Raw genomic sequence first — 11,986 nt, 5'->3', positions numbered from 1 at the left:
CATTTGAAGCAGAGGAATAGTAAAGCGCTAAACTAAGTGAAAACGGGCCTATCGAAACATGCTTCAGGAACCACGCCGCAAAGCTAGTAGTTGCCCGTTAATAAATGCGTAAAAATTGCCGTACTATAAGCTTCTCTTTCACATAATCGTGCCTGACCATATATTATCTACAAGGATTCAGATGAAAATGCCGAGCCAAGTCGCACTCCTTCCAACTGTCGTTGGTTTGCGCAAGTACGAGTCTGATGAATGCAAAGCGCAGCCAAGCAAATTTATTGCGCGGACATTTTTTTTTTATCGCAATTCAGTATGCATCTACGAGCAGTCGGTGGCAAGTCCTATCCTGCGAGATGGCGCGAATTGCCAGAATTTTCTGATTACTCATTCGATAGCTGCACTGCTTCTTAACAATACAAACGAACATGGCCTATACAGAGAGCTTCAGCTTACAGGTAGAGTGCCGTCCACGCGCTATTCAAAGTAGCCCTCGTCCAGAAAGAGTAGCTCTTAACAACTTGGTTACGTTGAGAAAGGAAGCTGGGCTCGCGTAATGGACGCTTCAGGCCAACTACCACGTGTAACGCGCCCTCGCATTCGATCGCGCTCGTTTAGCTCGTCGTACGCTGCAGCCGACGAAGCGCGAGAGGTGCGCACCACGCACCGCCAGCGTGGAGGGCTGCCGGGGCTGGGGCTGGTTGCAGCTGCCGTCCAGCAGCAGGTACAGGCCGGCGATGGAGTAGACGAACGAGGCCACGAACAGCGTCTCGGAGAGGCTCTCGTCCGAGTGCGAGCAGAGCGAATTGAACAGCACCACCGACAGGCACTGCACGCAGCGCCACATCTTCCGTAAGAAAACGATTGCTGTTGAAAACTCTGGGAGCAGTGAAGTCATACAGCATGCATGAGCCGACATTCTGTGGAAAGCTTCCTTAAAAATGTCGCGAAACAACCTTTCGGAGCTCCCCGCGGTGGTCTCGACCCACAAGCCTCCACCTATATACAATTCTGGCCGCGAAAAAGAAAATTTTTTTCAAGAACTTATTTTCAAAACATTAGCATCGAACGTGTGAGATTGAATATCGGTTGCTGGATGCGCGGTTCTTCTTTCCGGTGCTTGTTTTCCTAACAAGATGCGCCAAAGGGGTGGAAGATGAAGTTTCAGCTCTTGGTCTGCTTCGCGAGTCGTCACGATGATGATGCAGATAAACCCTCTATTGACTCCCAAAAATAGGGGAACCAGAGAAAAGGCGCACACGCAAAAAGGCGCCCGTGCGCAGTGCGATGTCACTACACGTTAAAGATCCCCAGGTGGTCGAAATTATTCCGAAGCCCTCCACTACGGCATCTCTTTCTTCCCTTCGTCTCTTACTCCCTCCTTTATCCCTTCCCTTACGGCGCGGTTGAGGTGCCCACCGATATGTCAGACAGGTACTGCGCCATTTCCTTTCCTCGAAAACCAATTTAAATTTAAGCCCGAAGACTGCTTGCGCTGCATTAGAGGACGTCGGGAGGTGTCCCTTGGGATTCTGCGGCCTTCAATGAGCTCGAAATGAGCTGGCGCAGTTGGGCCAGCTGGATGATACGTAGGAGGAGCTCCCACTTATCTACGGTAGATGAATTGTCAGAGTTGAGCAGTGTACATGTCCACATCATGTGAATGAATGTGGCCGGTTGTGAACAGTATTTGCACGTATAAATGCAAAGCGTAGCCAAGTAAATTTATCGCGCTGACATTTTTTTTTATCGCAGTTGAGTACGCATCTACGATCTGTCGGTGGCATGTCGCACAGCACACACTCTACCCCCGTTTCATTAATGCATGTATTGTCGGTACACCTCCGCACGCTTGCGCTCGCTCTGGCTGGCTTCTCATCCGACAGCTCCTTTTGTTTACACAGCATGCGTGGTTTCTTGAGCACGCAATTGTCTGTGGGCACTGGAACGCTTTCCTCATACACTGGTGTATCTTCTTTTGAGTGGATTTCTCTCTCACACGGGTTTCCCCAGGAACTTCAATTAGGGGAGGTGTCGAAATTCTTAGGGGCGGGGGTAGTGCAGAAGCGGCAGTTATTTTTAATTTTTTATTAGCTCCTTTGTTGTGTCGCATAGGAAACTAACAATGTTTATGACTGAAACACTCATGACAACGATGACAAATTTCCTCGTCGGGCTTTAAAAAAAGAATAGCTTTAATATTCAATCCGTTCACTCGTTATGCGTCCATTACGTGTGCAACTCCTCCGCGTTCTTTCTGCCTTGATACCTTGTAAAGCTGCCTGTGGTTCCTAGGGCATATGTGCATAGGCAGCGAATAATTTTCCACATTCTACATTGCATTTCGTTTTGCAGCGATAGCTACATTACGGTAGCATTTCGAGCCTTCAGCGTGGCGGCGCCGTCACCCCGTGGCTGCGCCTCCACGCTGTCACGTGGTTGGTCATGTGGTGCGGAGCAGCTACCGGCAGCGCAGCGCCGTGGCTGATCACGTGGTTCGTCACGTGTTCGGTCACGTGACCAAGTTCCACTCGGCCAGCTGTAGCTATCGCGTCACTCCAGCTTTAACCAAAGCTAAACCCCGCCATTTTTTTACTTAGTGCATCCGCATGACGAGTGCAAATATCATACTATACTAGTGCTTTTGTGTGTTTCAAGACAAAACAAATGTCCACGAGACCCCGTGATCCAAACACCCCCTGCTACCAAGCGTTTTGAAGCGCTTTCAACACTTCATCTTCACTGACTGTAGGCATGCACTGCTGTTTCTTGATAAATGTGCAATGCTGCAAAGCCATCTTGAAGACATTTGAAAAGTGTCCGTTAAAGTAAGCAAGCAGCTCCCATCAAATGAGCGGGCGGTGCAAGTGCACACGATCAACTCAGGCATTTCCATAGATATACACCCACCGTTTCAACGAGGTTCAAAGCGCCAGTGGCAGTCTGGATGTATCTCGTGCTGAATATAAAAGGTGCTTCCGTCAGCGGACTCCCAATCACTTCCTTGGGGCTGGTAATCTGCGAAAGGAAAAATCGCAATACTCACGACAATGACAATACGTCACGAGGTATTTGCTGTTAAGGAACCAGGAAACAACTAAAGTGGTCAGACTGCGCATGCTCGCTCTAAAAAATTGGTGCTATCTGCACCGACGCATCTTTTAACTGTAGGGAGCACACTGATGCAGCGAATGGGAGATAGTCAGCCGCATGAACACACAGGGCCGGACGCTTTCATGTGCTTTCTTCCGTCCTTGTCTTTTGATATCCCTTGAGGCGAAAAAAGCGAGCAGAAGCGAATAAACTTTGTAAAGCCCAGATTACTCCGGCAAGCGCATAGGCATCTATTCTAGGTTGGTTAAATTTCAGTATCGTTATATTACCCCTTTGTGGACGCTATTCAAAGTGCACTCTTAACGCGCATGGTGTATGCAACCGACGCAACTAATGTCTATCAGATAATAATAATAATTGGTTTTAGGGGGAAAGGAAATGGCGCAGTATCTGTCTCATATATCGTTGGACACCTGAACCGCGCCGTAAGGGAAGGGTAAAGGAGGGAGTGAAAGAAGGAAGAGAGAGGTGCCGTAGTGGAGGGCTCCGGAATAATTTCGACCACCTGGGGATCTTTAACGTGCACTGACATCGCACAGCAGCACAGCACACGGGCGCCTTAGCGTTTTTCCTCCATAAAAACGCAGCCGCCGCGGTCGGGTTCGAACCCGGGAACTCCGAATCAGTAGTCGAGCGCCCTAACCACTGAGCCACCGCGGCGGGTAATGTCTATCAGAAAATTTCCGTTCTGCAGCAGATATCCTGCAGGCCTTCATTTAAGCAGCTGGCACATAAACGTGACAGTATTTGTACCTCTAGCTACTCAGGAAGTTAGCGCCTTTTCACTTTCCTTTGCACAAGAATCACGGAGGCGTTGTTAAAGGGGCTTTGGAGATAACTGCATACAGTTGTTCCTCTCGGTGAAAATTGATTTTCTTGCTCTCTCTGGCTATGCTGTAGTTTTTTTTCCGACAGCAAGAGACACATTTATCTCTGAAAAAAAAAGTTTTAAAATCTTGCCAACACTCGCCACAACTTTGAAGTGAATGGCAGTGTAACGTAGCCTCTGGGATAACTGAGGACAAATTTAAGTTGGTGTCTATCGGTACGTCACCGCATTCTAACAAAAAGGACGCTATTTTCAATAAACACTAAGCTTTAATGACCTAGAAATGACATAAACGCAATAAACAAGTGTTGCCATCACAGGCCCGTTTCGAAAGTGAACTCGATGAGTCAACACAGCTTTTTTTTTTATGCGGACCCCAGAAGCTAGTAAACGCCGCAGTTCACTTCGAAACTTTGTTCACGGAGTTTCAGTCGAGTGGCGCGAAACCTTTAATCCTCATTTCCTTAGCCATAAATGCGCCTTTTGGTGCCGGAAAACATTTACAGAACCAGAAGGAGCCGCTGAGTCGATTTCTACTAAGACCGAAAGTTTATGGAGTAGTGCTCTAAGTTTCTTTAAACATTCCACTGGCATTTCTGTACTGAGCTCTCATTTCAACGAATGTCTGAAAGCTATAATAGAGTACAAATAATGTCTGCGAAAGAGAGACACTTCTATTGTTTACGGTTTATGGGGATATAACGTCCCAAGACGACTCAGGCTATGAGAGACGCCGTAGTGAAGGGCTCCAGAAATTTCTACCACCTGAGGTTCCTTAAAATGCACTGACATCGCACACTACACGGGCCTCTAGAATTTCGCCTCCATCTTTGTTGTATGAGGACACTGTGAGACAAAAGTTTACAAGCCATTGTGCAGGCAGCCAAAGTTGGCGCCGGGCTACGTTTGTGAAAACGCCGTGGCTCCTGGGCCGCTTCTGTGCACTACAGATTAAGGGAAACAGTCCCCCTTGCTGTAAACGAACCCTGGAGCCTCAGGTCCGCTGCTTGAGTCAAGGCTCAGTAGCCATGTATACTGCTGGTAAACTCTTGACGCAGACGTTAAAATGCAATAAGGGAGTAATTATTCGCATCCACCCAAGCGCAGCCATACCGCTACAAAAAAAAGTTTTAGTTTCCACAGAAACTCATAGTTAAAGAAAAATTCGTCCTGGTCCGGGGTTTGAACCCGGGACAACTGCTTCAACGAAGCAGTCGCTATACCAACTGAGCTAACCCCCCAAGGTGGAACAAATCCCCCAAGGTGGAAAGATCTCCATCTTGGGGAATTCCCCTAAATATTTGGCCAACACTGTTCCCACTTCGAGTTATTGACCAATTCGCTCTCGCCCTACCATAAGCTTGCCAGTTAGTTCAGTTGGTATAGCGACTGCTCCGGTGAAGTGGTGGTACTGGGTTGGAACCCCGGACCAAGATGAATTATTCTTTAACTACGAAGTCTCTGAGAAAGCTGTATAGCTTTCCTTTGTAGCCGTATGGCTGCGCTTGGGTGGATTCCAATGAGTAATTACTTCCTTATTACAAATCTCCACCTCTTGGGATTCACCTAAACATTTGACCAAGACGTTACAATGGTATGGATGGATTCCGTTGATGTCTTCTCTACGAAGACATCCACCTTTATAAAGAACTCAGTTGTAACAATTCACTAGCCCTCTGAAAAGAGAAGCGCAGGCGTGGCAGTATAGTGAAGTATAAGCATACCGTGTTGCTATATACACTCCGAGCTGATTCCTTGTCTACCTTGAATGAACTGTTATCTGCAAGGTTCACGACATTATCACAGCTAGCCGTTTCTCGGACTGCATACCATACTTGTTTACTCAGCGCCGAAGCCTAAGCTAGTTAGAATGAAAAAAAATTTTCAGAACTGCTTCTTTATGCAAACGGAGGATTACACTACTCTAACTTTCGCAGGTCAGAGCCCTATATGCAATGAACAAACCATCTAGAACGTATCATTTCAACGATTTTCGCCCTATCCCTATATCGCACCATAGAGCACACCCACCCGCATTATTCTGGAAGCCGGTGTGCTGTGTTTTCCAGGACTAGCGGTAATTCTAATTTCATCGCACTACTTTCCAGTGGGTGGTCACGAGCCCCAACGAATGAACGTGTTCCCATCCCTTGATGGCTTTCTATATAGTTGTGAAGACATATCTGCCCCAGTAGGGATGGTGGTCCCACCGTACCACGCGATGTTCCGACGTCAGTGAGTCCATGTTCTATTATGCTTAACAACGAAGCCTTCAGCCCTGCAAAACGTCCCTGATATCATTGTTACTTGCCAATAATTCACCGAGTCTTCGCTTGTACTACCCCACGAAAAGGCGCAATCTTCGCTTGTAATATCAGGGTCCAAGATAACCAGCGGTACCAGGAACGGCACAGGAAAGGTGCACATGTTTTGCTGCGATGGGAAGTTATAAGGCTTTAGGCCTGTTTCTAAAGCTTGAATTAAGCATATCGTGTTGAGGACACGGTGTGATCATCAGGTGATCTGCGAAAGCAAGAACCACTGCACCAGCGCGAAGATGATGGGCACCGTTGCTGTATTCCCGCTGCCCGCAACCATGCTCCACTGCCCGTAGGGAGGCAACTTAACCACCGGAAGTATACCGACCCCAGAAAAAACGCCAACTTGTAGCTGGAGCATGCTGCATCCTCCAAAACACTCACCGACGGGTTTTTCATGATGTTCCTGCAAGCGACCTTTCTTCTTCTACGTCTTCCTCTTCTTATCAGAATTACATCCGGAGATAGCGACAGCGCTTATTGTTCAATAAATAATGGTTCTTGAGCTGCAGGTGGAGTCAGATCCGGAAAATGTTGTAGCAGGTTTTATTCCGAGAGAGAGAGAGAAAGAAAGATAGATAGATAGATGCATTCGTTCAAAATGATTGTTTTCAAGGCCTAAAATTGGTACGGAAGTTATGAGAGGTTGGTGGGAGGCCCCCAGAGGGTGGAGCTCTCAGTCCAGAGCCTTATTTGCCGTAGCCATCTGGTTGACCCGGCGATCAGGTCATGCTGGTCGTCCATGGTTGCGCTCGATGCGCCGGCTTCCCACTGGGGAGAGCAGGGATAGAGTACGGGGGGGGGGGGGGGGGGGGGGGGGGTACTGAGGGTGGATTGGAAGATTCCCATATTGAATGGCACAGGGTTGGATGTGCTTCACAGAAAGTCCAAATTTTAAGCCTCGAAGGCGAAGCTCCACAGTCAATTAGGTGCCTCTTTCGGAGCAGTTTGCGGGCGAATCCAGTTTTAATAGGGCGTCACCACCGTGGGAAGATGCTTGTCACGCACGTATTCATTTGAGAAAGGGCGGAGATGGGCACTGGGGAACAAACGGTAGTTAGCTAGCAGATATTGCCAAAAATAGAAGGTGAGAGGAAGGAAATAAATGCGACTTAGTATAAAACGGCCATATTAATAAACAAAGGAGAGGATTGGTTTGGTTTGGTTCATAGGGTTTAAAGCCCCAAAGCGACTCAAGCTATGAGGGGCGCCGTTCTGAAGAGCTCCGGTAGTTTCGACCACCTGGGGTTCTTGAACGTGCACTGACATCGCACATTACACGGGCCTCCAGAATTTCGCTCCCATTGAAATTCGACCGCCGCAGCCGGGATCGAACATGCGTCTCTCGGGTGAGCAGTCGAGTGCCATAACCACTGAGCCACCTTGGCGGCACAGGGGAGGTTAATAAGACTTGTATAAGAATAATTTTCAACATCAATGCGCTATGCTTGCGTATTTCGTACCATACTCACCCCTCTTCCCTAACGTAGCGAGCCTGGCTAGCACCGGACAGGCCGACGGACCAGTTGGCTATGGCGACCCTGCCGCAGGATATCCTTGACCCTTAACGCAGGGTCGCAATAAAGTTGCTTCGCCTTTCTCTCAGTCTGGTAATTAGGAGACCCTCGAAAACCATAATATTCAACAGCAGTAGCTGGGATGTGGGGCGAATTCTTTCTGGTTCCAAACGGCATCGCTGTTTACAAACCTCAGTTACAAGATACAGATGTATATTGTAACTGAGGTTTGTAAACAGCGTGCACGATACAGATGTATCTTGTACGCTGTATCCAGTACAGCGTACAAGATACACTTCCTTTGTGATCCACAGTGCTTTTGACGGACAACGCTATGGCTCTTGTGTTCTTACTTCAGCATTACTAATCTTCGAAGTGCTCATTCTGTTCCATTTCTGAGCAGCACTATATACAACGAGGTTACAAGTACTTTTTGAAAACACCGATGTGTTAAATTGAAAGTTCAATGGCCGTGCAATAAGGGGCAAGCTCAGAGGTATATTATCCACGTCAGTCATTACGTTCATGCTAGCCACCCAACTCTTGCTCTTTGTCCAATAGTTGTAATAGCAGTAGTAGAAGCAGGAGTATGAGTAGGAGTAGCACCAGCATCAGAAGCAATAGAAGCAGCACTAAAAGAATCATAGAAGCAGCAATAATTGCACCTTTCATTTTTATTGTACAGTTGTTACTCTCACGTAGCTCTGTTGGTAAACGCTTCGGCGAAAAGCTGACAAAAATGTGGGCCAAGAAGAAAACAGGTGACAATTTATACAAATGTAGTGATCACAAGTGACCTTTTATTAACTTCTTTTTCGTTTTGTGGACGATATTTTTTATCCCGGTATGTTTTTTATCTGGTCACCTAAGGCACGCTTGTCTATATTAGAATAAGATTGTGGTGACGAACCTTGAGCAACATTAAGCGAACATAATACATTCAAAGCAAGACACCACACAAAACGTTTCGAGTTAATGCATATTTGAGACAAAAGGCTTGCCGCATATTCTCTCACGAACCACTATGAAGCAAGGTAAATAAATTATTTTGACCTATACCTACTAATAAAAAGCATGTTGGAAGGAGTGCATTGGAATATTTTAGGCATGTAATACTCCTCCTTGAGTTTTCCAAAACATTCTAGAGTATGTGTGCAGTGCGTTAAGAATAAATATCTCATTAAAATGAGGACGTGCTGCCTGCTTTCTCCGTTCACGTTTGCACCATTCATTGTCTGGCTGCTTAGAACGAAGTTCATATCTAAAGGAGTGAAATAAAACATCTACCTCCAAAGTAGCAACACATAAAACTTACATATTTCTTTCCTATTGAAAAAAATGTGAACTAGTGCCTCAACGCATGAATTAGCGAAAGAGCTTTGGTTCAGCTTATAACCCTGCATTCTACCGTGGAAACACCCTCAGGTTGCGCATTCCTCCGTCCTCTTCATAACCTCCTCCTTCCGTGGTGGCCACACTATGGCTTCTTCCCGTGGCACCACCTTCCTCCGCTCGCGCCATAACGTCCCAAGCGGCAAGGTTTGGTTGGGTTTATGGGGGTTTAACGTCCCAAAGCGACTGAGGCTATGAGGCACGCCGTAGTGGAGGGCTCCGGAAATTTCGACCCCCTGGGGTTCTTTAACCTTGACTGACAAGGCACAGCATACGGGCCTCTAGAATTTCGCCTCCATCGAAATTCGACCACCGCAGCCAGGATCGAACCCGCGTCTTTCGGGCCAGCAGCCGAGCGCCATAACCACTGAGCCACCGCGGCGGCTCCAAGCGGCGAGGCTATTCGTAGCCTCCCACTCTCTATATTTCTTCCCCGTCGTACATCCCCTCTCCATCCTCTTTCTTAAACGTGAAGAAGGAACTTTTTCTCTCTCCACATTGCCGTGTGCACATCGTGCCAGGAGAATTTAATTAGATGAACCTGAATAAACTCAGTTCGATTAATTAAGAAAATTTAAATGATTCCCTAAGTAATTCAAATCATACAGCTGGGGCTGTATATTGCACGGAAGAGTGCGGAGCTATACGTCTAAAGCAAAGCTGACACTGCTCTCTCTGTAAAACAAATCAAACATCACGCTTCCGTTTATTCCGGTACAAAATAATTCCTCAAGTTAAAGAACCAATCTTGCGGATGTGAATAGGCATAAAAAGGTCAACAGTGAGTAATTCACTCAGTGATCAAGAGACCAACGTCTCAGTAAAACCACAATTTAAACTAAGTTGCGAGATGCAGCGGCAATGTCAGATCGAATATTTCGCTTGAAATTTTTAACATCAGCCTCAAGAACCAGCTAGCGCATCAGTCTTCCTCCATCGGACACTCACCGTAGTTGCAGCACAGCACTAACAACACTGAAGTGTCCGACTCTCTTTATCGGGATACACCGCGCGGTGAAATGAGCACGCTTTTGTAACCGAAGTCAGTGACGACACATTGATGGTCCGCGTGCACTCCATCGATAATTTAGCCCACGACGTATGTAAAAGAAGGGCACAAGTTCATTCGTAGAGGCAACAGTTGTCGGATGGTCCACTGGAGGGCATAGCTCTTCATCAGCCACAAAAAAGAAACACGCAAGTCACCGTAGCAAGTCACCAGAGTCGTCTGTAAGGCTGCCTGTGCACGGCTAATTTCGTTTTTGTTCATCGTGTCGCGGCTAGCGACACTGTCACGACGGTCGTACCACGACGATCTGACAATGTTCCCCAAGTTCTCGTGACGAGTGGTTCATCAGTACTCTAAGACGTACTCGCTCCGCTTACGCGCGGGTATAACCAACCCGTACGATTGTTCACCGGTGAACTGTGGACACACTTCCACTAAGCTACTGTTGACCACTTTGCAGCAACCCATTTCTCGCTGTGGTGAACTCTTGGGCCCCTCTCTGGAGGTGTCCGCGCATGAAGTGTTGCCTCAACGGACGCCTTTTGTGCTCAGGGCCCACAGGCGTCCTCCTCTGCAGCTGCAGGTTTGGTTCTTCGCGAAGAGATGATGAAACCGGCAAGCACTAGAGCCGTGCAAAGAAGCAAGCCGGCCGTGATTCTGTACAAGTTGTCGTAGGAGCCTGCCGTGTCACGGAAATGACCTGCAGCATAGTAAAAGAGCAGTCTGAGGCTTTTTTTTTTTTCTCAGCCTAACCCAAAGCAGATTATCTGGTAAACGCCCCACCCCACTGAGACAGGACGTTGGAAGTAGACAGACACTGTCTGTCTGTCCCAATCGCGCTGTGCCTTTACCTGATGAACATATACCGACTAACCCAAGAAAGTACCCTTTTTCAAAGCGGATGTACTGCCACTGAAGGACAACATCGCAACAGTATCTCATGAACAGTGCTGTCATGGCGCGCTTTTCGTGTTTTCATAGTTGGTATGACATTTAATTTAATTAACAGCGGAAAGAAAATGAGGACAGTAAGCACTAAATATCTGATCCATTGCCATGAAGGGGGCTGAAAATTAATCATCACCATCAGCAACCTGACTGCGACCACAGCAGGATGAAGGCCTCCCCCATATCTCTCAAATTAACCCTGTCCTGCGCCAGTTGAGGTCACCTTATCTACGCAAACTGCTTAATCTCATCCAGCAATCAAACTTTCTGCCACGCCTGCTGCACGTACCTTCTTTTGGTATCCAGTCCATTACCCTTAACGACGATCGGTTATCTTCCCTTGACATTACATGCTCTGTCCAAACCCATTTCTTTGTTTTATTTCAATTACCATGTCATGAACCGGCGTTTGTTCTCTGACCTACTCTGCCCTCTTCCTGTCTCTTAAAGCTCCACCTATATCATTTTCCTTTCCATAGTTGGCTGCGTTGCTCTTAGTTTAAGTTCAACCCTTTTCGTTAGGTCCCTAGTTTCTGCCCCATAGGTGAGTACCGATAAGATACAGCTGTTATACACTTTTCTGTTGAGGGATATTGGTAAACTGCCATTCATGATCGGGGGGAACCTAGCTAAGCGCTCCAATTCATTCTTATTCTTCTAGTTATTTCTTTCATGATCCGGATCTGAGGTCACTTCCTGCCCTAAGTAGACGTATTCCCTTACCATATCCAGCGCCTCACTACCAATTGTATACGACTGTCCCGTTCCGGGACTGTGGGACATTACTTTTATTTACTGCAAATTAGTTTATAGGCCAACCTTTCTGCTCCGCATGTCCAAGTCATTGATCATGTTTGCAATTCAT

The 11,986-nt window shown here is 47.1% G+C and overlaps 2 protein-coding genes across 3 annotated transcripts in view; both read right to left on the bottom strand.

Annotated features, from left to right (window-relative positions):
- Positions 1 to 304: 304 nt before the first annotated feature.
- Positions 305 to 6,654, bottom strand: LOC144124070 (uncharacterized). Its single transcript, XM_077656738.1, has 4 exons — positions 6,640 to 6,654; positions 2,905 to 3,012; positions 662 to 823; positions 305 to 343 (listed from the first exon to the last, which is right to left on the bottom strand). The coding sequence occupies exons 1-4, from the start codon at positions 6,652 to 6,654 to the stop codon at positions 305 to 307; spliced, it is 324 nt and encodes a 107-aa protein (XP_077512864.1).
- Positions 6,655 to 8,429: 1,775 nt separating this feature from the next.
- Positions 8,430 to 11,986, bottom strand: part of LOC144124858 (uncharacterized) — a 28,153-nt gene continuing 24,596 nt past the window's right edge. For both annotated transcript variants that reach the window (XM_077657772.1, XM_077657773.1), the window contains exon 5: positions 8,430 to 10,873. In XM_077657772.1, coding sequence (XP_077513898.1) covers positions 10,722 to 10,873 — 152 coding nt within the window. In that variant the 3' untranslated portion in view covers positions 8,430 to 10,721. The remainder of the gene's footprint in view (positions 10,874 to 11,986) is intronic.

Source organism: Amblyomma americanum, chromosome 3, assembly GCF_052857255.1.
Source record: "Amblyomma americanum isolate KBUSLIRL-KWMA chromosome 3, ASM5285725v1, whole genome shotgun sequence".
Classification (NCBI taxonomy): domain Eukaryota; kingdom Metazoa; phylum Arthropoda; class Arachnida; order Ixodida; family Ixodidae; genus Amblyomma; species Amblyomma americanum.
The sequence above is the reverse complement of the archived record's forward strand: the minus strand, read 5'-3'. Positions and strand labels throughout refer to the sequence as shown.

Coding starts and splice junctions, on each gene's coding strand:
- LOC144124070 (XM_077656738.1), bottom strand. Junction 824..2,904: donor CTTTGAACCTCGTTGAAACG/GTGGGTGTATAT, acceptor CGCTGCGTGCAG/TGCCTGTCGGTGGTGCTGTT. Junction 344..661: donor GGCAGCCCTCCACGCTGGCG/GTGCGTGGTGCG, acceptor GCCATCTCGCAG/GATAGGACTTGCCACCGACT.